The sequence below is a fragment of the Alternaria ethzedia genome, assembly GCF_023757985.1.
Source record: "Alternaria ethzedia strain BMP 0044 chromosome Unknown scaffold_13, whole genome shotgun sequence".
NCBI classification, from domain to species: domain Eukaryota; kingdom Fungi; phylum Ascomycota; class Dothideomycetes; order Pleosporales; family Pleosporaceae; genus Alternaria; species Alternaria ethzedia.
The window spans coordinates 304589-328463 of NW_026056206.1; the positions used below are offsets into that span (position 1 = coordinate 304589).

At 52.3% G+C, this 23875-nt stretch overlaps 8 protein-coding genes across 8 annotated transcripts; 5 read left to right on the forward strand and 3 right to left on the reverse strand.

Annotated features, from left to right (window-relative positions):
* Positions 1–1574: 1574 nt before the first annotated feature.
* On the forward strand, positions 1575–4156 carry J4E87_005958 (uncharacterized protein; the record flags this gene model as incomplete). The annotated part of the gene is made up of 3 exons (XM_049377563.1): positions 1575–1578; positions 1674–3215; positions 3504–4156. The coding sequence occupies 3 exons, from the start codon at positions 1575–1577 to the stop codon at positions 4154–4156; spliced, it is 2199 nt and encodes a 732-aa protein (XP_049232604.1).
* Positions 4157–4947: 791 nt separating this feature from the next.
* On the forward strand, positions 4948–6288 carry J4E87_005959 (uncharacterized protein; the record flags this gene model as incomplete). The annotated part of the gene is made up of 1 exon (XM_049377564.1): positions 4948–6288. One exon carries the CDS (start codon positions 4948–4950, stop codon positions 6286–6288), a length of 1341 nt encoding a protein of 446 aa, XP_049232605.1.
* Positions 6289–8175: 1887 nt separating this feature from the next.
* J4E87_005960 (uncharacterized protein) lies at positions 8176–9779 on the reverse strand (the record flags this gene model as incomplete). Its single annotated transcript, XM_049377565.1, has 2 exons — positions 8176–9664; positions 9721–9779. The coding sequence occupies 2 exons, from the start codon at positions 9777–9779 to the stop codon at positions 8176–8178; spliced, it is 1548 nt and encodes a 515-aa protein (XP_049232606.1).
* Positions 9780–10238: 459 nt separating this feature from the next.
* On the reverse strand, positions 10239–12076 carry J4E87_005961 (uncharacterized protein; the record flags this gene model as incomplete). The annotated part of the gene is made up of 3 exons (XM_049377566.1): positions 10239–11556; positions 11613–11962; positions 12017–12076. The coding sequence occupies 3 exons, from the start codon at positions 12074–12076 to the stop codon at positions 10239–10241; spliced, it is 1728 nt and encodes a 575-aa protein (XP_049232607.1).
* Positions 12077–12708: 632 nt separating this feature from the next.
* Positions 12709–15278, reverse strand: J4E87_005962 (uncharacterized protein; the record flags this gene model as incomplete). Its single annotated transcript, XM_049377567.1, has 2 exons — positions 12709–14097; positions 14157–15278. 2 exons carry the CDS (start codon positions 15276–15278, stop codon positions 12709–12711), a joined length of 2511 nt encoding a protein of 836 aa, XP_049232608.1.
* A 1114-nt stretch (positions 15279–16392) lies between these two features.
* Positions 16393–17692, forward strand: J4E87_005963 (uncharacterized protein; the record flags this gene model as incomplete). The annotated part of the gene is made up of 2 exons (XM_049377568.1): positions 16393–17095; positions 17271–17692. The coding sequence occupies 2 exons, from the start codon at positions 16393–16395 to the stop codon at positions 17690–17692; spliced, it is 1125 nt and encodes a 374-aa protein (XP_049232609.1).
* A 526-nt stretch (positions 17693–18218) lies between these two features.
* On the forward strand, positions 18219–18662 carry J4E87_005964 (uncharacterized protein; the record flags this gene model as incomplete). The annotated part of the gene is made up of 1 exon (XM_049377569.1): positions 18219–18662. One exon carries the CDS (start codon positions 18219–18221, stop codon positions 18660–18662), a length of 444 nt encoding a protein of 147 aa, XP_049232610.1.
* Positions 18663–20302: 1640 nt separating this feature from the next.
* Positions 20303–22523, forward strand: J4E87_005965 (uncharacterized protein; the record flags this gene model as incomplete). Its single annotated transcript, XM_049377570.1, has 2 exons — positions 20303–20367; positions 20420–22523. The coding sequence occupies 2 exons, from the start codon at positions 20303–20305 to the stop codon at positions 22521–22523; spliced, it is 2169 nt and encodes a 722-aa protein (XP_049232611.1).
* Positions 22524–23875: the final 1352 nt, after the last annotated feature.

Here is a 23875-nt window from a genome sequence, read left to right on the forward strand (position 1 = left end):
GGCGCGATGGATGTACACCTCATTGAAAGCGAACGCGATGTAGAGAATGCAGGACGAATCGATAAGTAAGCATGTACTTGCCGAGTGGACTCAGAAAGGTCGCGAGGCATATTGTCGCGAATGGACGGCGTGAGGTGGTCGAACCGGGAACTGAAAGACACGTGGGCTGAAAGCGAGACAGAGCCTATGTATTCGTCCGGCGATGTCTCGATAAGACTAGAGCAGGGCAATCAGACTGAAAGGAATGATGTCAAGGAGGAAAGACGTGTTTGAATTGAAGGAGGTTGGGTGAATGACGCCACTAAAGTTAGTGTGTCACGTCGCGCACGCGCTCGGTTCCGAAGTTCGCCCGCCCAGACTTCGTATCTGTCACACCCACCGAATTCAATCACCTACACCATCAGCGCCATCAGCGCCATCTCGGAAACTGTGCCCCGCGAAGAAAAGCGAATTTTCGGTTACACTGCGACTGGAATATGTGACGAGGCCCCTTAGCTGCTTGCCCGAACAACGCGTCAGTCCTTGGCCAGAGCAGCACTACTGCAGAATTCATCGGACGCGTGCTTACTCCAACACTCTACCTTCAACAACGAACGAGCAGTCTGCTCCTTCCAGGGATCTCTGCTGCGCATCTTTTTAACGGTTCTGTCACCCGTGACGTCGAACAAGCGGTCTTGTTGTCATCTCGTTCCACTATGGCGGCTCGAGCCTCAAGCGTGGCCACGAGGACTAGAGTCCTATCTCATTTTATCAATGCCTTTCCGGAAGCTTCCCGACTCTAGGTGGGTGTTACTCACATGAGAAGGTTTGCTTTGCGAGCTCGGAATCTTGAAACATCAGAGTTTGTTCGTCGCGATGAACTCAGTACAGTATGGCCTCGCTGACAAAAGGCTGCTACGTCTTACTCACGACATACATTCAACTCTGTCGTCCAGTCTAGAACGGTGCATTTCACTTGGAGCTTTCTTCGTTTACTACTGCACTCTACAATGCGTCTGACTGTTAGTATAAGGATATAGATCCGGTATATTCACTACGGCGGCTTTACTATTGATCTTTCACACATGCTACATACTAAAGCTCGGCCTGCAGCTACGCCCTACTGGTCTTCTTCGATCCGCTTCTCAACCAGCTTTCTTCACGAACATCGTGGCGATTCAACCGGGTGAAAGCTATCCAGCGTCACTCACACGCGCCAAAGATTATGTCACACGACGTGGAGGGAAAGCGATGTGCCCCACAAGATGTACCTGCTTTCTGTATAACTACGGGCGCGGACTACACCCCCCGGTGATCTCTCACTCCCTGCACAACCATTCGGCTCTACTTCTTTGGCTGGCCTTCTTGTCCTGCACGGAAGAACCACCCAGTTTCATCCAAGTAGGTTAGTTTGGAAAAGTGCTAAACAGTACCTGTATAGCAAACCGGTACCGAATACCATCCTTGCACTTTGACGAGACTAACCACCATTATAAGACTTGCTTCGTATAAGATGCATCGCATCGACAGGAGGATCCACCAGCATTCACAAAAGACTAATCGCTTTGTCGCCTTTGAGCCTCGCTGTATCAACCATGCGTGGGACACGGAAAACAGTAAGCCGAAGGATCTCACGATCGATCAGCTGTGTCGTGCGCAAGCGCTTGCCAATGGTTCAAACTATCAACACCCAGATGAAGACATCATTGAGCGGATGCGCGCGAGAAATGATGTCTCTAGCACCCAGGAAGCAAACAGCCCCGAGCACCTCGTGCCTCCTTTACCTTTAACGCCGATAAGTTTGCACTCCGATGTTCTCGCCCGCAGTCTGGCTGTACCAGCCACTGACCCACCTAAGGCGGCTCCTGTCATCTCACAAAACCATCCATGCGCGAAAATCTCGTCAGAAGATCATATCTGGGAAGAGAAAGCATGTAAAGGCATCGCTCACAAGGGGCTGAGCTTGGACAAAGTCTGGGATAAAAAGACGTGGAAGCAGAAAGCCAACAACATCGAACGATTGAAGTTGCTAAAGGACGATGGGTACGACATCAAATCTCTACAGGCCCCGAAGACATCCGCAGATGCAATAATCGAGGCTCTACTGGCTCACGTCAAAGTACGGAAGGAGAAGAATCTGGATCTTGCAGCTTCTACAGTACTACAGTCAACTCCCAGTGAGGAAGTACCAGAAGCAGGGAAAGAAGATAGCTATGACCCCACTCCAGCGAACGATGACGACGCAGCGCATGCGGAGCCCAAGGAAATTGCAGACCATGTTCCATCGGATGCGACACCACAAGGTGTTCCGGAGTTTGCGCACGATGAACCAGAATCGCATGATGAACCAGAATCCCACGATGAACCAAAATCGCGCTCATATATCCCGCCCCTCGCAGGCCTGAAACGCAAGCATACCCATGAGGATGAAAACCAGCCTGATTGGCACCAAGACAACCCACAAAAGGAACTTCACGAAGCCTACAACACAGCAAACTCCAACACCCTCGTCGACCTGCCGTGCACTTGCAGGATCGCTAAGATAGCGCGAGTGTTGACAAGGGAAGATTTCGCCAACGCCTTCGCACAACAAGCTGCGTTCATATACAGTCGACAGATTGGTCGTGACATCTTCCGCTACGCTAGAAAGATGAGAAGTATATTTCAGGACCCAACTTCGAAAGAATCCTTCAATGACTGTATGGCGTCGTGGAGACCCTCACGGATCATCTTTCAGTCGCCGCCATCGGCCGCTCGACAGTCCTGCGAGCCGCATGTGTATATCAGCGCGCAAGGTATCAAGCTGATGATGTGGGAGCTTTCGCACATCGCTTACGATCCTTATGAAGATGGTAACTGGTGCATCGCAGACCCCGACGAAATTGAAGATCGAAAGGGCGATGGATTAATGGAAGCATGCAACCCAGTAAAGGACGACTTTCGGTACAAGATCCGCATTTCCGAAACTCCAACATTCCCTATGATCATCGAAGGAGAGACCATGGCACTGGTGGGTCTACTGAGACGTCTTCGTAAGAGCGGTATCAGCTATTACCACAAAGGACAGTATGATCCGCAACGGATGGAGGTAGTCGCGTATGACAATGAAACCAGGCAATTAAGTGATGCCACCGAGACTGCTTTAGAGGATGCTGAAAAGATGTTAGAGGCGGAACAAGCTCTTGGTGGCTTAGAGGTCCATATTGGGTGGCTGGAAAGCTCAGACTACCTAGATAGTTTGTTCTAGGTCAAGAGCGCACGAAGTAGTACATTCACTGTGACCCATCTGTCGCTCTACCAATTGTTTGACAAGAGCAACTTATGACGATACGGTAGTGAATGCGACTCGCGGCCCGTGCTCACCAACACTCCAGCTCTGCACCAAACACTGCCCTCGTTGCCTTGATGCTGCCTGTGTGCACCCCCGCTCTCTAGTCACTTCTACGGCGAGGCCGCAGTCGTGAAATCACTCGATCATTTGCTCCCTCTCATACTCCTACCGCGACCGCAAATTTGAACCCCAGCTACACCCATAATGCCCGTACGCACCCGCAAAATCGGCGTCAACGATAAAGACAAAACAGCTCTCGCATTTGGCGACGATGACTTCCGCCGCCATTGGGTCTCCGGTCAGGTTGGGGGTGGCCGCAACACCGATTCAAGAGTCGCATTCAACCAACAAGACAACGGGTTCAAGCATCTAAAACTCACCGTCGCAACCCTCGTCGACGCCAAAACCAATGAGGCACCTGACTTTGCCAACTTCGGTCCCGATGAAGAGGCGAAATACCACGGGATGTTGCGCAGCAAGCTCAGCCTGGCCAAGGACTACATACTCAAGGAGAAGGACCTGTCTCTCGACCCTGACCGATTCGGTGCGCGCCACGAGCCGACGTCACTAGCCCTCGCCGCACCGCCTATCATGATCGACCTGTATTCTCAGCACATGATCCGGCTCCTCCTCGATATCTCAGCACAACTTCGCCAGGTCAGCGCTGAGACTCCGGCGGATGAGGTTGAGACCGTGCTAGAGGGGCCGATGAGAGATTACTTGGAGTTCTGGGAGAGGTTACAGAATAGTCTCTCATGGCAGCTTCCCGGAGAGGATAACGAGGCTAGGATGGGCGAGGCGGATAGGGCTATGAATGAGGTGTTGGAGAAGTTGGTTGAGCCTTAGCATGTGAACGCATAAGGCAGCTTGGCAAGTCTACGGGGGATGGATTTACGTTAGTCATGCTTGCAAGAAGACCAGTTGACAGCACTCATAAAGAGTATGAAACCCTTGAGCAGTAGGAACGTCTTTGAACGCCATTTCCAAGACCATATGTCCCTTGCTGCTAATGCAAAGATGAGAAACACTGAACTCGGAATATCTTTGCAAGGCACGGAACGACTCAGACACATGTTCGCAGACATCTAACCAGTAGCAAGAGCCAATTGCCCAATATCTACCCAAAGCTTGTCACCGTCTAGACTTTGGCTTCCAAGTACGATCAAGCGAATAGCCGGCTTGCTGCCTGCTTGAAAGCTTCCGGTATTTAGTTGCTCGATGTCGACACTGACTTTGCAAGCCCAGCCTCCGGATTCTGTGTCGGCCCAGGCACGTAAGTAACGGAGGCAATGAATATGTTTTATGTTGTCTGGGGGGCATACGCTGTATACGTCGTCACTGAGGCGATCGAGTCTTTCTCCTGGCATTTCACGGGCTAGTTCCCAGGCTACTCTCCTCTATCAATATATAAACATTGCTTTCTGCTCCAAAAGACCATCGTGGCGAAGCTCAACCCGACTTCTCGACCAGTATACGTCATATCGAAACGCGAAAGCTGCGTAATCCATATCGAAGTCGACAGATCTGGTTTCTCGAATTACCACTTCCCCATCACCGGATTTATAAAGGTACGGAAAGCGTCCAACCAATCTGTGACCTACGCTAACTGTCAAAGTCATACACCACGAGTACACAATATGGCTTCGACCACTACGATATATCCAAACACCCTTGAGGGTGTCAAGGCTTTCTGCAAGGGTCGCAAAGCTCTTGACCTCGTCCGCAGCTTTAGCACTACTCCAATCCCAGACGCACCGGCAAAGTGGGACGATACGCTGGGAGTTTGTCTAGACCTCGAATGGTACAACCAACCTCCCGACAAGCCAATGGAGATAATCAACGAGAGCGGTCTCGTCGTCTTCCCGATGAAGAAGCTTCGTGGCTGCAAGAGCCCAAGCGACTTCGAGAACCTGATTCGAAACTTCGCAGTACATCACCTACGCATCGTGGAGACGTGTCACATGCGGAACAAGGGGAAAGATAAGTTTGGTATCCCTTTCGGTGATACTGAGCTGAACCCAAGGTTTTGTCAAACGCGTTTCGTTACGAAATCTGAGGCCCAAGCAGTCGTGACCCAGTTCCTCGACAACCAGCGCTGCGACGATGGCTCGAAGAGGCCAGTGATCTTCTTTGGTCAAGGCCTGAACAACGATGAGCGCCAGCTGAAGGAGCAATGGAACCTTAACACGGCTAAGCTTGACAGCATCGTTCTCACGATCCGATCGCTTGGGGCACTGGCGAGCCACGCCGGTATCGTCGCTGTTCCAAACAAAGAACGCGGGGAGAGCTTGCCGAGGTTCGTCGAGCTTCTTCGTGGGTTCCAAATCGATACAAGCAACATATGGCTACACAACAGCTCAAATGATGCGGTGTATGAGACAACACTGTTCTTTCTCGTTGTCCTCTTCCCAGTCTTGTTTCCGGGTACGCATGGCAATCAATTCCCGTCAGACAGCACCATCTCCGGCCGTTCCATCAACGATATATGGACCGATCTTGCTGAGGAGAAGAAGGCTATCCCGCCTCAGACGTGGGGCACTGCTCAGTTCTGTTGGTACTGCGAAAAGGCAGACGTGCATGACGCCGACGCGTGCCCTGTAAAGGAGACGATCGAGTGCGACATTTGCGCGAAAGCTCCTGGTCCTGAGAACAAGCGCTTCCGCAGCAAGCAGTATCGCTTTGGCCATCAGACTGGTCGGTGTACCCATCAGTTCAGGCACTACATCCCACCCCTGCCTGCATTTATTACCGACAACCTCGACCACGAAGAGCAGCGTGCTGTCTCGCGAGCCAAAGCTAGTGACGATGTTGCGGTTGGTGGACGGATTCTGTTCGACAAGCTTCTGGCACCTGGGTACCCAGGCAGGATCGGCGATCGGGAGTTGGATGCCGAGGACGAGCGTTGCGCTGAGGAGGACAAGATGCTGTGGAGTTTGAGCGATCCTGAAGACGAAGAATTCGCTCTAGATGACGAGTAGTACGGCATTTGACGCGGGTCAATCGAATCGAGTGCGGGAGCATATTCGATCGCAGGCTCGGGGGTTATGGACGCGAGGAGGAACGTTTGCTTGTGTACAGCTGTCTTGTTGTAATGTTAGTAGTCAGCCATGATAAGGTGTATAACAACTGTTCCAGAGTCTGTCATCAAGCTCGATCCTTTTCCATGCTTGCTGAGTTGGAGAGAGTGAGCGCTGAAAACCGCTCTGGCTGCCACCCCTGGTAGGCCGCTGCATGGCCAGTTGGTCGAGCATTAGGCTTCATGCTGCCGATACTGATCGTAGCCTTTGAACAAGACGTGTAGTTTGGGACGAGGAGTGTGCACTGGAGACAGCTGTTGAAATTGTGGCTGGGTGGTGGTGTTAATGCCGTTGAACGCGACGCGTCGCAAAGTTTCGCCAAAACGATGACGTCACCCTCCGGATGCAATTTCCCCCACGTGACCTCAGCCATTTCCGGACTTCCAAGGTTTGCCCCTCCGTTCCATATGGCACGCGCCAAAGCACTCCCGCTCGCAACACTAGCTTTCGAGAGCACGATTTATTACATGTCTAGCAGACTAACACTATCGGACTTTCGTCACGGCCTTCCTAAAGTCGACCATTTCTCAACAGATCATCTACATTGACAAACGTGTCGTTGACAATAGCCTCCACCTGATTTCCGAGTTCACTATCAGTATCAACACTTACACTCTTCATCATCTCGCGCCACAGCTCAGTCCTTTGGATATAGTAGACTTCTTTTAGGCATGCCAAGTAGTGTTTCCTGTCACCGTCAATTTCTCGGCACTGCTGGTGGTAAAAGACAAGTTCGTGTTGATGGTGCAAGACCGTGCGGACCAGCATTTGGGCTTTTTCCGATATCATGGGCTTCGAAAAACAGTCCATAATGATCTTGAAACCTGTGAGAGGTGTCCCGTCAAGCTCAAACCCGGGTGTGCTGCACAGCTCTGGGTAAGGGTTGACAAATGCATTTATGCCATCTACTCCCGCTTGTAGGCTGCCGTGCTGTGAGGTTTCTGCCTCGTCAATAGCAGCGTTCTTGATCATTTTAAGGTGGGAATGGAGGCTCCTTAAAATGAACAGAGATTCGCGTTTCGAGATCGGTTCGCGCTCTTTCGCTGGAGCTGTGTGTATACGGAGGATATCTTTCTTTTTGGTGGAGCTGATGGATCGCGGCTTTCGCTCATAGTCACCACCTATGATTCGTGTTCCTTCGATGAGTCCTTGATCGATGCGCTTATTGCGACAGGCGACCAATGCCTGAGCCAAGTCCATTGCCGTGAAGTCTTTCCAAGGCGCATTGCCAGATACACTGACGTCTTCGCCCGCCTTTTGTAGTGCTCTAAACATGTTGCCCTTGTTAGATCCTCCTACCCATGACCTGGCCGTCCAAGGAGCATCAGGGTCTGTGCCTCGCTCTCTTGATACAGTTGGGGTTATGGCAGGAGATCTGGATTTCGAAGTGGAAGAGAGAGTCAGAGATGAATTAGACTTGTGGGTCTTTCCTTGACTTCCGGATGGTGCACACGCTGGCGCATCTTGATTAGTGCTCGACATGACCGGACAATAGTGTTGGAGATCTAGACATTAGTTCAGCAGAATGCTTGGGGTTGAGAGAACAGTAGATCGCATATAAAGTGACCGATGATAGTCACGAACCTTTTCTCTCACTGGCCTAGGTCATTCGCAAGAGCCCCGTCAGCGAAAACACCAGTTCCCACGAGGTGTCAGTCACAGATTGTTGTGTTCTTTCACTGTGCTTATTTTAGAGCACACAAGACGTTCAAGAATAGCTCTTTCTACGAAACATGACGCCTCGCTTGATAGCGGCCTCTCTTTCACTATATCGAGACACGATATCTCTCATCCATATCTAACCTCGCCAGCGCCCTCCCTGAACCAGTCATCGCTAGCCAGCCCTTCATCAGCGGTCGCATAGTTTATAATCGTACTCTTCGATGTTGTATAAGCATTGTAAGCGTCGACACCGTTCTCGCTGCCCACTCCTGAGCTCTTGATGCCGCCCCACGGAGAGCTTGGGTCGTTACGATGGTGCGTATTAACCCAGCAGATACCACTCTCGATGCTCTCCGACACGCGGAAGGCTTGTGAGAGATCTTGCGTCCAGATAGCAGCGCCCAGACCAAATTCGCTGTCGTTTGCAAGCTCTAGTGCCTCTTCTTCCGTGTCAAAGCCTACGACAACGATAACAGGACCGAAAGCCTCTTCCTTCCATATGCGCGTATCGATAATTTTCTTCGCAGTGCCATCCGCCAGTATTGTTGGTGGATAGAAGTAGCCTTTCGAAAAGTCGGTGTCGTCCAGTGAAGATTTGTGAGTCATTCGTTGGCCACCTGTGACAACCGTCACACCTGCATCCTTTGCGTCGTTGACTAGTGTCTCAACGTTACTGAGCTGTTTCGCCGATATGAGGGGACCCATCATAGACTCCACATTCTTCGGTGATCCCATCCGCCTCTCAATGCTCTGCACCTTGGCTTTCAGCTTCTCCACTACCTGATCGATGATGTTGTTCTGCACGATGATACGCGTCGCTGCCACACACGTCTGGCCACTGGCTATGAAGCTTGCGAACACAACGCCGTTGACTGCAAGATCCACGTGCGCTTTTTCGAACACGACGAGAGGAGCCTTACCACCAAGCTCGGCGGTGTAATGTGCCAGGTTGCGTCCTGCGATGGCGCCAATGGCGCGTCCTGCTGGTGTGCCGCCAGTAACATCGACTTTCTTGATGAGCGGATGCTCCACAAGAGCCTTTCCGGTCGTGATGCCGTCGCCTGGCAACACTGAAAAGACGCCGTCGGGCAAGCCGGCCTCTTTCAGAAGCTTGCCAAGCTCAATGCTGGTGAGCGGCGTCAGCTCGCTTGGTTTCAACACAATGGAGTTGCCCGCGGCTAATGCGGGTGCGATCTTCTTGACAGCAATCAACATTGGGTGGTTGAACGGCGTAATTTGCGCGACTACACCGAGCGGCTTACGGTCAACCCAATTATGTAGTTTACCGACGGTTGGCAGGACAGAGCGCTCTTCGGTTCGTATCAACGCGGCGTAATATTTGAACCACTTCGTAAGAGTCGGGACCTGGGCATTCATCTCACGAATAGCGCGTCCGGTCTGCTGTACTTCCAGCGCGATAAGCCTCGGGAGATTCTTGGTCAAAAGTTCTGCTATTCGGTCCAGCGTGTCCGCACGCACATGGCGCGGGGCTTTCGACCACACACCCGATTTGAAGACTCTGTGTGCAGTTTGGGCAACATCATCGACATCAGCCGCAGATGCGGCATGGCAGTGCGCGAAGATCTCCCCAGTCGCGGGGTCTTCAACGGCGAGCCTGTGATGCTGTTAGCAATTGGGGTGGGTCACGAATGAGGGGTCCCGCTAACTGACTGCTCCGCTCGACCTTCCACCTCTTTCCCTTCCACCCACATCTTGTATGCGTTCTCCATATTGACCATGATACACGTCGTAAGGCGCAATGTGTGCTGCAAGCTTTGGGGATGGGTGGGAAGTTGAGGTGAGTGAGTCCTTGATAGCGGAGTTGGCCGACGAAGAGTGGACCTCACGATAAGTTAGCGGCGGCTAGAGACGTTTCGGCGTCCAGAGTACCTTCCAGATCAACCACATGCTGGATGTAGTATCGAGCAGCATCGGAGTCAATTGAGAGGGCCTCAACATCATCGATTATGATTATAATACAATATCTTGGGTATCTTTTCCGATTTCGCCATTCTCAGTTGACCACCGTATTATAACAACGCCTGAAGAGACCCTGCGAATACAAAGCGGAGCCAGATGACAATTCTACTATTTCAGATATGGCGCGAGGCCCGAAAATGAGAGAAGTAATGATCGCCACCGGAAGCAGAAACAAAGGAACTTTCATTTTGTCCTGATCAACCCGGATTTCATGTTAATCCAAGCACATGTCTTCCCTTCTCGTTACCCCTCCCACAGTCCAAATCCCTCTTCACTTCACCCTCAGCGCCATGTGTTTGCAGAAGCTCAATCAACATGCTTCTCTCTTTGCCCTCGAGTCTCACCGCTTTGAGGGCAGACTGTAGTGGTGTGCGTCCGTTCTTCGCCTCAAAGTTCACGTCCACACCAGCTTCAACAAGGTACTTTGCTATCGCAGACGCACCAGGCGTCCTGCAAGCAAGATGAAGGGGCGTTTCTCCATCATGATCAGGGTTGTCGATCGAGTGGCCCAAAGAAGCAAGGTAACGGACAGTGGCGAGCTGCCGTCCTAATGTTGCGGCATGCATTGCGGAGTAATACGACGATGGTGCTGGATTGACACGAGTAATGTCAGCCCCAAAATCCAAGAGAAGGGTAAGAATGTCTGGCGACATTTCGTACGCTACTCGAATGAAGAAGTATCCGAATTCTGGGTGCGTCGCCATGGGGTTTGCGCCTTCCCATATCACCCTCTCCACTTCGGCAGCTGTTGCTTCCGCTGGTATGTTTGCCAGGATTCGATCTACCGCAGCCCTCTGGTTCGGCTCCAACTCTTTTCGTTTGCCCTTTGTCACAGCTATCCGGTCCGAGGTGATCTTCCTATGAAAAATGGAGACGTCTGAGCTGGACAGCGTTGATGTGTATTTTGATGCTTGTTTTGATGCGTGTCTAGACGCAAGTTGTAGCCGAGTACTCGCCTTCCCTGAGAGATCAGTACACCAGCTGTATGACTTCTTGAGTCGAGATTCCGGTGGTACTAGGGTAGGACTGGATGCCGCGCCGTCGTCAGTGTAGAATGTGCCGCGCGATGGGGTGATGTCTTCCCGGGATGGCGGTATCAGAAGTCGCCTGGGAACAGATGTTTGTTCAAGTGCGGAATAAGAGAGAGTCTGCGCGTCTTCAAAGGACGGAACGTTGGCGAGCCATGTGCCAATGCCGTCATTAGCGCTGTTTCGTGTTGAAGCTTGTTCGTGGGGGCTCTTCCTGCCGCTTCGAGGCTCCTCGCCAAGGGCGGGCTCTAGGGAATCTGGACGTGGGAGAGTAGTCCTCTTTGCTAGTTGTGATGCAGACGGCCCGTCCCGTTTAATAGCTGTGATACATGATCGAAGCAGACGGACAGCCTGTAATAGTGAAGACAGTTTGTCGCGTGCTGTTTGATTCACGTAAATCTCATCTGTATCCGTCTTCTTCAGCAATTCATCACTTTGCGTGATGAGATCGCTGACAAAATTCTGAAGTAACGAATCCATCGTATCCTGTTGGCAAAATCTAAGCTGAGTCAGTTCTCGTGCAATGCTCCGTCGTTCCTGGTGCAAACAACTTACAATGCGACATAGTCTAGACACAACTCTAGCACCACCTTTGAGGCGTCAAGATCATGCCGTAGATTCACCAAAGGTCCGTCCTTCAGCACACGCCAGTCCTCTTTCGGTTTACTACCACATGAGAGCTTAAGAAAAGCCTTATGCAATCGTTCACAGGTATCGTCGCATGAGTCCAAAACTCGCGAGACAGCATCGATCAGAGACGCCGGCAGCTCGGCCCACTTTGCCGAAAAGTCGTCTTGCGCAATACTCAGCCCAGTTCTGATCACGAGCAGATCACTGTTGATCTTGTTCAGATCGTGACGAGCATCGCGGAATTTGCGAGCAAAGCTGCTGATATCCGGGATGACCTGTTTTGGGCGTTAGCGCGTGTAGGTGCAAAGTCGAACATCTGAAGCGGCTACCTGGGCGATCGAAGTTCCTAGCGCAGCGCATCGGGCAGCGACCGTACTAGGACGCGACATTAGTTTGGATGCGCGTTGACAAAGTTGATGCTAATATGCACTTTGAAAAAGACGTCGAGGGCGTGGCCGGGCTGTCGTGGCTGTCGTGTTTGTTTTGGGGACGGCGATGCCTGTCGGCGATTTTGAAGGTGTGTTGGCTTGGTCGGAGCTGACGAGCTTGTCACATCGTGAAGTACTGGCGTACGGCACGGATCTCAAGCTCTTGCGTGCCCGCCGGTTACTTGGTGGCCCACGACGTTGGATGCGAAAGGGGGGAGACACAGATCACGCTCAGTTTACGAAGAAAATAGGCTGCGCATTGTTTGAGAGAGGGTTGGGTGTTGTTGGGCTTTGCGTCTCCAGAGCGGTGGCTAATGCAAGAGACCTGCCTCAAATTGCGGGAGTGCAGGTGAAATTCCCCGTCGCCGAAAGCCACCAACGACTGGGCTATGGTGTTGCCATGCCTGGGGGAATAGGAGACAAGTCGCTATTGTGGGTTAGGCGGGGCGGGAGGCGCGCAGGGGAACCCGGTAGTGGAAATGAAGCCGACTGGGCAGTGGAAACATTAGATTGTCGCGTCTGCGAATGCGAGGACATCAATTTCAATTTCGCATCTTTTTTGCTTTTTTGTACATACTTGCTGCACAAGCGACTCAGTCAACAATGCCAGGTGGCAAGAATGAGAGGTAATCGACCGGGGCGGGCTCTATCCCATCAGCTTGCGCAGTGAGTCGCACCACGTCACCTTGCCGAACCTCAACACCTCTGAACGTGATGCGCGTCGCGGAGTGCCCATCGAGATACACGCTCGGCGCGTGTCCCAGTTTGTCTTCCAGATCCCCCACCCAGCTACCTACGATCCGATCGCCAACCTCGAGTTCGTACTTCGCTTTACCTCCAATCAAATCGTAGTAATTGACAGCGACGTCGTACGTTCCCGAGGCGAACGTGACATTAGCGGTCGCGACGCCCGTTGTGGAGTTTGATGTGGTGACGATAGCCGTATATCCGGAAGCTGTCTCAAAAGGGCTTACGGCGTAAGTCATGAAACCATCAAGCATCATGTCTTCCGCCTCAATGCGATACGGGTGATTGCCCACGCGCTGGTTCTCGTCCGCTATCTGTGAGAGATTGTGGTAGAACTCGTTGATCGCATCGCGCCAAACTATCGAGTGGCCAGCTTGGAACGTTTGCCTGAACAATACATGCTCGTATCGCTCATCGTCGATTTTGCCCTTCAAGGACTCCCATTGCCCGACAAATTCCTGCGCAACACCAGCACCTTCGTAGTGTGCGTCGTAGAAGTGCTGAATCACAGTTTTGTTGGATTTCAGTCGCTGTGTATACGGAACGTGATGGAACCAGAGCAGTAAATTGTCCGGCGTCGATTCAATGTCCTCGTAGATTTGAGCGACCTCGGGCGGGTATTGTCCAGCATTGCCAGTGCCGTTCTTCACGGTGCGGTCCATGCCAATACTGAATGCATCCGCGCGCGTCCATTGACCCCACCCATTCCCGTCTTGCGAAGCAGGGTTTGGTCCAAAGTGTGTGTACAAAATGTCAGTCAGTGTCTGAATGCCGAGATTGCCGCTGTAGTTTTCATATGCAGGCCACGACCTCATGGACATATCGGTGATGGTGTCGAGCACGTCCGGGTCAAAGCCAAATGTCAATCGAATCCAGTCTTGCAGGATAATCTTCGGGTCAACGGACGCGTCCCAGGCTAATCGACCGTACGCATACAGGTTGGACATGGCTAGATGTGAGCCTAGCCACGTCGCATTTGATCCAACTCCTGTCACGCCTGCATAGCCACCCAATGGTCGCTTGAAGCGCTCTCCAGTGATAATGTCTTTGACTTTGGATGACTGGTTGTCAGATCTCATGTCAAACTCGAGGATCTCTTTCCACTGTGGAGCCAAATAGACTAGGTGGCAGTTTTGGCCAAGATACTCGGGCGTGATCTGGAGCTCGATAGCCGTGCTTGTGTGCCGTAAAGATCCAAACAGTGGCGATGCTGGCTCCCGAACCTGGAAGTCAATCTGTGGGGAAACAGAGATACGTTAGTCTGCTCTTGAATAGATAGCGTCTGTAGACATACCGGGCCGAACTTGATCTGAACAACTACATTGTCGTCAAACTTTCCATCGAGATGCTGAAAGAACTCCAATTGCGCATTCGCCCTGTCGTTGTACCAGTTGGTCTCATTGATGTGGTTGTCGTAGACGAAAGCGCGGAACATGACAACACCACCATGGGGTTTGGCTGCCCTCGCGAACATGTTGGCGCCGTCTGCGAGTGTTCGGTTGTAGGTCAATGGACCAGGCTGTCCTTCTGAATTTGCTTTGACGAGATAACCGGCCATGTCTGGAACCTTGGAATAAATCTGGTTGGTGATGTTGGCCCACCATGCATCTACCTTCGGGTCTAAAGGATCGAATGTGCCTAGACTAGCATTCGGAGATGCGAAGTTGAGGGATATGCCAAGTTGCACACCCCATGGTCGCATCGCATCAGCGAGTCTACCAAGGCCTTCCACGTTGCGATCGTTGAGTAGCGTGGCGTTTGCGTTGACGTTGTTGATGATGGCGCCGTTTACACGAATTGATGCCAACAGGCGAGCGTATTCAGCAACCCGTGTCGTGTTATCTACGACAAATCCGTCCCGGAAGAATAATGAAGGGCCAGCATACCCTCTTTCGATACTGCCATCCATATTATCCCATTCATTAGTCCATCGAATGGGTACTTGCGGGTTGTATACCGTTGAAGCATCCGTGATGTTATCTTGCGCGAGCTGAGAAAGATACTCAAAGGCTCCATAGAGAGCACCGCGTTCATTCTGTCCAATGATTATGACTTTGCCGGGAGTAGTTGTGCTGAGGAAGAAACCATCTTCGTCCAGGTTCTCGCATTCATCGATGCTTCCGTACGCGGCTACGTAGGCGTCCCAAGTTCCGACGATGATGGCAGACTGGCTTTGGTCTGCCGTCGAGCTGACGTTCAGCTTTCGTCCGATGATGCCCTCTACGCCTCTCTGAAGCTCTTGGCCTGCGGTGTAGACAGGGCTCACTTTCGTGCTGTTCAAAGCGATGATCGCCGGGGGTACTGATTGTGCGCATGGACCGTCCGGTATAGGAGCATAGCGCAGCCAGCCTTGTGAGCCATCTTCGGCTACAGCAACGCCCAGCACGCAAAACAGTGTGGTGAATAATAGTCGCATGATTGAAGCCAATGGATAACGGTCAATATCCACATACTGGCCGCCGTCCCCAAGATCCTTTATAGGTCACCACGCTTTCCTCATGATCAACACGTCATTAGCACATTTACGGCAGCAATTGTCGTGACATCTCCCACCGAGGAAACAAAACGAAGTCTAACGGTCGCACCGTACTTCAGCCTAAAAGCTGGGCGTAAGTACAAGATCAGTCAAGCGTGCGGAGGGCGGCTCAAGCTTTACTGGCTGATAGTGGGGATGAATGGCGGGGATCGGAGAGATCGGCAACAACTGGCTGAAAAAGTCCGCCGAACCGGTTGACAGCCGATGGTAGTGCGCATTCCGATCGTTGTACGCGTGGACGAAAGCGCCGCAGACTTGATGGCATGGAAGACGGTGTGTGGTGGAATTTGACGATGGTCAGGACGGAGACGAGGTGGTGGTGGCTCCCAGAATGTTTGTGCCGCAATAACGAGATACCTACTAGGGCAACTACGACGTCATCAGCCATCTCGCCCACGACCGACCGCCTGCAGTCCACAAACGATCAAACCCTTCTCTTCATTTGCGAACTGAGCATGACACTACTCGGTTGAGTTCTATCACTACATGCGCGCGGTAACGAGCCTGTCGCGTCCCTACGATCATACGTACAGGCTATTCCAAGGTTCAGCACTAATTGACAGGGCCGCGGTGATGCTGATCGATTATCTTTGTCAAAAGTGTCCATGAGAATTCTCATCTTATCGTACTTCGCGTTGACGACCTTTACCTTGTCGCGGTAGCTTCTCGAGGTAGCCTCGTATACTCTCACTCAGGTGCGGGTCCTGCCTAAGTACACATCACTCTCACGTACCGCTCTTGTAACCTTATTCTATCACTTCGTACACCTTAAGTCTGAGAGAATCTCTCTACATATCAAACTCTCATCTCCTTGAGGTCTAGACCTTGCCTCCCATCGTATCTAATTACTAACACACTTTCTCGGCCCTTTTCCCTTGTCTCCGGTACACTACCTTATGCGTGCAGCATAACTTTACTATTGGTGGAATACTAATAAACCCGTTAGAACCTCCAGTCACTGGGTCGCGGTGCTAGACTGCAAGAATCGCCTACCATGACATATACCAACGTCAACAATCCCATCACTATCGATGAAAGCGTAACGAGTTGGTACACACAAACGATTTCCAGACAGGCACGTTCTCTTATACCCGATGACTTTGAGAAACTCCCAACTTTCGAGACCGTCAAGTTCAGCCATCGCAAAAGCTTTGGTCCAATAGTCGATACCCATTGGCCACAGGAGGCGTCCGAGATGGTACTTATTCTGGGTACCTTCGACGCCCCGCATCTCAACTTCAAGCCGCTGGTCTATGTCTACGTACATGGATCGAAGACCCATTATATTGGGTACTTTTATGTCAACCCAGACTCGAGCATCTGTCGCGTGCAACAGAGCAGTCTTCAGCATGTCGATATCGATGAACCGTTTTGTGACGTCGGAGACCTCTCAGTTGGCAAGCAAACTCTGTGCAACAGAGTACGAGCGATGGCGCTTTACTACTTCTTAGCTGCTGGTTACATCGACGAGGTAGGCGACTACAATCATTTCTGGCTCGACTTTAAACAGTCTTGCGCATGGATCGCAAACAAGGGCAGCCGTCCAAAGCCTCACGCAAGAGTCCAGAAACAGGAACCGGATACCGTACTAGCTTCCGCTGCGACATCAGTTCCAGGGCCAGAGCTCACTGACTTGACGCACGACACTGTCGCATCCAAGAAACGTACCGGCGATGATGAACCTAAGCCAACAGCAGGTAAGTTACAAGGTCCGCAATCCTTCTAATTGAACAAACTAACAGATGGCAGCGAGGATCAAGCGTCGCGACTACAGTCATATCGTGCGTATAAGCGATAGCTTGAATCACTCTAAGCTAACTTTCTTGTAGATACATCCATCGCACACCACGATACGGCGATCATTAAGCCCAGAACATCCGATCATCACAATCAGTGCTGAAGCCCGGCTGGCAAACAGCGAAAGAGCAAATGCTCAGCCAAGAGCAGAAATCGATACGCAAGCTAGAGCTGTTGGACAGCTCAGAGCACAGATGACAGTAAACCATCAGCTCTTAGCAAAAGTCAACGGACTCACAGCGGAGATAAGCCGAGTCAAAAACGAAAGCATGTTCAGTCAAAATGCATACCGCGGCATCCAAGTTCAACACGATGAGCTGGCAGAACTACACGCTAATACGCTTAACAACGAGAACGCTCTTCGCGATCAGCTCGGTCAGATTCAGGCACGCTGCGCACAAGCTGAGAGGCGATCAAAGGTGCTGGAGAAGGAAGTGGAGGGTCTCAAGCAAAGGATGAGAAGAGCGGGAGAAGCGTTGAACATTTCGGCTTTTTGAAAGGTGGAGAATGATTGACCTGGGGGTATTTGAAGTATTGGAGGCTCATGGCGTTGATTTGGAAAAGTTTGTATCGGTCAAGGTCATCCGTGGGTTTCCATTACTGGGGTTAGTGGAGTTTGCGGGAGTTTGGCAACAAAATACGGGATGATGCTTCGTGACAATTGGGACTGCTTTGCGCGACATACCTGGACTTGCTTCGGGGAAGGTAGTGATCAGACTTGTTTTGGGAACGTTTGTTATCGAGCAGGAAAAGATCGACGGGGCTATGTCTCATCGAGCCATCCATACATGCATTTATGTCTCTCAAAGTCGAGCAGCTAGTCTTTTACGCTTCACAGTCAAGGCCAGATTCCACATGAAGCTATACCTTTACCTTTGTTTTGAACATACTGAGACCCCCGGAAAGTGCACCAACTAGGACATGAAACCTTCCATGATCATGCATGCACAGCAAGCGCAAATAGCAAACTCACAACGGCTATAACATCATGCTTTAACGCCTGTTTTCTTCGTCATCTACACCATGAGTTCCACACCTCGCACCACCACTGCCAACACCGACGATATCGACAGGATTGTCAAGGCGAAGAACGAATGGAAAGGACTCTACGAATCCCTCGAAGAAAACCCGCACCACGCTACACACATAAGCGAAGAAGCACGGAGAAGAAAGAGATTAGAAGAGGACTTGCTCGTACCGGCTCTCAAAACAGCAGCGAAGGACGCGAAGAACGCCAACACGAAGCTGAAGGAATGGATAAGCGTAGTAGGCGTTGTGGACGAGTTGTGGAACGCCAGTGCTCTGAGATATCAAGTTGGTGAGGCTAGAGAAAAACTGGTCGACGCAGTTTGGGATCTGGAAGCCACCGTGTACGAATTGCGGAAAACGCTGAGGTTTGACGGAGGGACAGTACTGAATAAAGTTATTGATCCGTCGGCAGAGGATAGCTCTGAGGAGGAAGAATAGGCCGTTGGCGTTCGACTCGTTTGTTGCGGCGTACAGCTGAGAAGCCATATAGTAGTAGTTGTCTTCAGTTGAGTACGATCACACTGCATCTGATAGTGCTGAGTCTTTCTGCCCAAATGAAGGCCAGGCCGAGTCTGAATCAAAGGCGCACTCTAGCCTTCGTTGACACTTTCCGCGGGGGTCGTCAGGCTACCACACATGTCGCTTAGCTGACCCTCAAGCAGCGCAATACCAAATATTACGGCTCCGAACCATGCTGACAAGAAGACATTCGATGATGGCCGTAGGGAGAGGTTTGGTGTTGTAGAGACGCGATCGAACGCGTCCGACGCGTCCTGGACCACATGGCACGTGAGGGCGCGGGGTAAGCGCGATCTCCAGCTCGGAAGCTACGACGCCATCAACCACGAAAGTCTCCAACTTGACTGCGATGCCACTGTCGCACGGTATCAAGATATCGCGATAAATTTGCCAACGACAATATCAAACCAGATCGGAAAAGCTACTGCACGGGTCCACTGCGGCTGTTAAGCCCTAAGGCGCAATACTCAGGTTCCTATCCCTAGACCACGGACGAGGCGCGACAGCCGCAATGACAACGAACGGCTTCCGAGAGTGTGGATACGCAGATACCGGTTGCCGCATTGTCGGTATTTTGTCTTTGGCACGCTCGCAGATATGGGGTAGTGCCTTGGAAAGCAAGAGAGATCGGATCAGTGAAGACGTGCAGCAGGAAAGCGGACAGCAAGGTACGTACGTCTTGCCATGAGCGCAAATGCGCAGTTTGCTGGATGCGATACGAGGCGACCGCTCAGCCCATTCGTTCGATGTCATCGAGGTGTCACAGCGTGCGCCATCACGAACGCGAAGAAGCAGCTGCATCGATAGGGTCTGCATATCTAAGCCAGGCAAGGCAGGTGCCGATCGTCAATTTGCAAAGGGAAGAATGAGAGCATTAGGCGCGCAGCAGGCCCGAACCAGACCGAGGCAGCCCGTACGATATCAAGACTCCCAGCCTCTCCATATGGTAAGGCAGCATACAAGCGACACAGCAACGCCGCACTGGCTATCGATGAGTAAAAGTTGGGTGTTGGACTTTTTATCGACCTGCCTCTTCGGGTGCGCCGTTTTATCCGCCACCGGGCTTGATCGTGACGGCGCGTCTTGGCACGGCCGCGAGCAATCTGGGCGAGAGCTTTGCGGAGCTTCACGTGAGAGCTGCATGGAGATGGCCGCCAAGTCTGAGCCACGACTGCGGGACCTGTGGGCCGTGTCGCGATAGGACGACGCAGAAACATGCTTTCTACGTTCCCACCGACGGCGAGCTTGTTTGTCGCCCGCAGCGCTAGCCTGCATCAGGAAGGAGCGGTCGTGAACAGCGCCCATCTATCCACATGTTTGGTATAGCAGCAACCGCATTACAGGGCGCGCCTGATGCCATCACCGAGTGCGTAGCCAACGAGGAGCGCCATCACAGCCAGGTACCGGTCCCTAAACCCCGCTGGCAAAATATCGTCCAGCCAGGGTCTGCAGCTAGGTACCGAGCAGCGCGTTGTACAAATAAGCTGCCTGCCCTTCCTGAGCTTTTCCGACCATCGACCTTGTCCAATTGAGCTTTTACGAAGCTGGTCGCATACAAAATGGCTCGATACATCAGCGTTGCCGCGGCTTTGGCTGCTACCGGCGCCTGTGCCTTTACGCCTGAGTACGTTTACCATCACATTCCGTTGCTTGCGCAACTGCTAACAAGTGAACAGAGGACTCCTCAGCACCGTCCGACGTGGCGTCGCTGACGCCAGTCCCGATGGCTCTGTCGGTCTGTTCTCGTACTCCCAGTATTCCTTCGAGGAGCACGGCAGTGCGGGTTCTGGCATGAACCTCATCGATCTCAAGACCGGCGAGATCACCGAGTCGGGCCTCAATGCCAGCGAGATCAACGAGGTCGCCTGGATTCCCGGCAGCGAGACTGGTATCATCTACATCAATGGCACCAACGAGGAGGTTCCCGGCGGTGTTACCCTGTGGGTTGGCGACATCAAGGACCCCAGCGCAAGCAAAATGGTCGCTTCTTTGGATGCGCCATACTCCGGTCTCAAGGTCGCAAACACTTCTACTGGAGACATGCATTTCATCGTAAACTGCATGGCGTACCCCAATGGTACTGCCGTCAACCCCGAGACCGAAGTTACCCCAGTGACTACTGCCCGCTACTACTCCGACAACTATGTCCGCCACTGGGACACTTGGCTGACCAAGAACCGCTACAATCTCTTCGCCGGAGCTCTCTCGGCTAACAACAGCTATGCGCTGTCCGGCGCTGGAATGCGCAACATCCAGAAGGGCATCAACTTCACCACCACTGCGCCCGAGACTCCCATCCAGCCGTTTGGTGACTCCAGCGACTACGACATCAGCCCTGATGGTTCTATGTACGCTTTCGTGACCAAGGCCCCTCAACTTAACAAGGCCAACTACACCGCATCATACACCTATGTTGGTGCTTTCGCGTCTTCCGACGCTCCCATCGCCTTCAACGGCCCAGACTCTCTCGCGGCGGAAGCTGGTCACAAGGGTGCCTCTGGTCTCCCTTCTTTCTCCACCGACAGCTGCAAGCTCGCCTACGTGCAGCAGGATGAGGACTACTATGAGTCGGACAGGTGGCAACTCTACACTGTCGACGTCGCTGTTGAGGGTACCGGTGTTGCTGTCAGCAACTGGAAGGCTCTGAGTGCCGGCTTTGACCGCTGGGTTCAGGGACCCATCACCTGGGCTCACGACGACTCCTCCATCTACGTCACTGCTGATGACTACGCTCGCGTCAAGATCTTCAACTTCCCTGTCGATGCCGACGAGAGCTTCGTCCCTGAGCCTATGACCTCGAACACATCCGTCTCGGCTTTCGCCCTCCTTCCTGATGGTTCGCTGTTCGTCGCTGCTACCGCCATCTGGACTCCCAGCGAGTGGTACATCCTTGCCGACGGAGAGAAGAAGACCCTCTTCGACGCGTCTCAGGTCGACCCCAACCTCGCTGGTCTCGGATCCCACACTGTTTCCGAGATCTTCTTCAACGGTTCCAACCCTGAGCTCAAGCAGCAGCTTCAGGCCTACGTTGTCAAGCCTACTTTCTGGCAGGAGAACGTAACCTACCCGCTCGCTTTCTACATCCACGGTGGTCCTCAAGGTAACTGGGGCAACAGCTGGTCCAACCGCTGGAACCCTCAAGTCTGGGCCGACCAAGGCTACATCATTGTCGCACCCAACCCAACTGGTTCTACCGGTTTCGGACAGTTCCTCACCGACTCCATTCAGGGCCAGTGGGGTAGCTGGCCATACCACGACTTGGTCAACGCCTGGAACTACGTCAACAGCAGCATGCCATGGATCGACACCAAGAACGGTATCGCCGCCGGTGCTTCCTACGGTGGTTACATGACCAACTGGATACAGGCCAACGACCTCGGCAACGAGTTCAAGTGCCTCGTCACCCACGACGGTATCTCCAACACCGAGGGTGCATGGGCGTCTGAGGAACTCTGGTTCATCCGCCACGACTACAACGGCAGCATCTGGGACTCCAACGCGTACCGCGAGTGGAACCCCCAGAACCACATTGCCAACTGGTCCACTCCCCAGTTCGTCATCCACAACACTCTTGACTACCGTCTGCCCGAGAGCGACGGCCTGAGCTTGTTCAACATCCTCCAGGCCCGCGGTATTCCCTCCAGGTTCCTCAACTTCCCCGACGAGAACCACTGGGTGCTCAAGCAGGAGAACAGCTTGTTCTGGCACACTGAGATCTTCAACTGGATCAACCACTGGTCCAAGGGTGAGCCTCTGAGCGACCTGCCCATCGGTAACTAGATGGGGAAAAGTCATGGTCTTCAGCATTGATGACAACATTGATGAAACTTATTCTTAGATGATTAATGATAATACATTGATAAGAAACTTCATTCACATATGTTTCAGTGATGTATGCTCGAGATCTAAGCTCTCTTTTGGCCCGAGTCCACCCGGACTGATCTCATTTAATGTATATGTTGAAACCGAATACTAGTTCCGAGATGTAGTAAATTTGCTAGCCGGAGTACGCCAATCGCTACTGTATGGTAAGAATCAACCCGTAGTCGACTAAAGAACGTTATTGAGCTTTACAGTTATGCGGGGTAGTCGTATATTCATGCCGGTATTCGAAAAACGTCCATTAGCTGGGTCCAGCGCTGACCATAAGCTACTGACAGACTTCGGTGAACGATGCATAACCCGTGTGAACGTCTACGCTACATGCACAAGCAAGAGCATAGGCATCAAGCATCGCTCCCGCTACCCGGCGGCCGGTATTCAGCGGCTTCACTAACCAAGGATATCCGCGTCTGTCCTCAGGTACGGCTGCTGCTGTCAGGCGGGACATGGATGGCGGTTTCCCTGGCTTGTCTTGGCCTTTATGGCATGCTCTCGGTTCTCGGCAGCGACGATGTGCAGCGCTAAGACCACAGAAGCCATCCACACAAGACCTTGTTGATAAGCCAGGAAATGACTCGGAAGACCCGATCGCATGTGCATAGTTCGATTCAAGGTCTATGATGAGCTTCTAGACACTGTCTTCAATCGAGAACCATCAGTATGGCGACGGGGCGTAAAGAGATAAGCAGCCGCTATTGCCACTCAGCCAAGCTGCATCCTTCATTGTTCTGTGATAGCAGAGAATCCTACTGCGCCCCGTTGTGTTGGTGTATGGGTGATCACCAGAGGGTTCTGTTGGACAGGCCATGCCAAGCAAAGACGGAAAACAGCGGGTCAGGCCATGGGAATGCCAATGTGCCATGCTGCCAGGCGAGGCAAAGCTTCCGCTGATAGCAACGAAGCCTCGTGCCAACGACCATGTGGAGTTCTTCGGCGCTCTTGTCTCGTTTTGTCGCGCTTCTTTTATTGTCAAGGAGATAAGCGTAGCTATGTGGATGTGCCAATGCTGGTCCCGTCCATGGACGTTTTCGAGAAGCACGACAGGGCGTCCGCGCTAGGTGGATTGGAGAGAACAACGCGACCACTGATTGGAGTGCGCATGGAGAGCGACACGGCGTGCTGCTGCCGGTTGGTCGAGCTGCCTGTTCGAGTTTGGTGGAGTTACATCGCATGCATGCGAAGGCTGTTTCATTGTGTGGGGAGCAGCCGAGGATTGATGTGACGAGAAGGCGCCCAGCGGGACGGAAGGC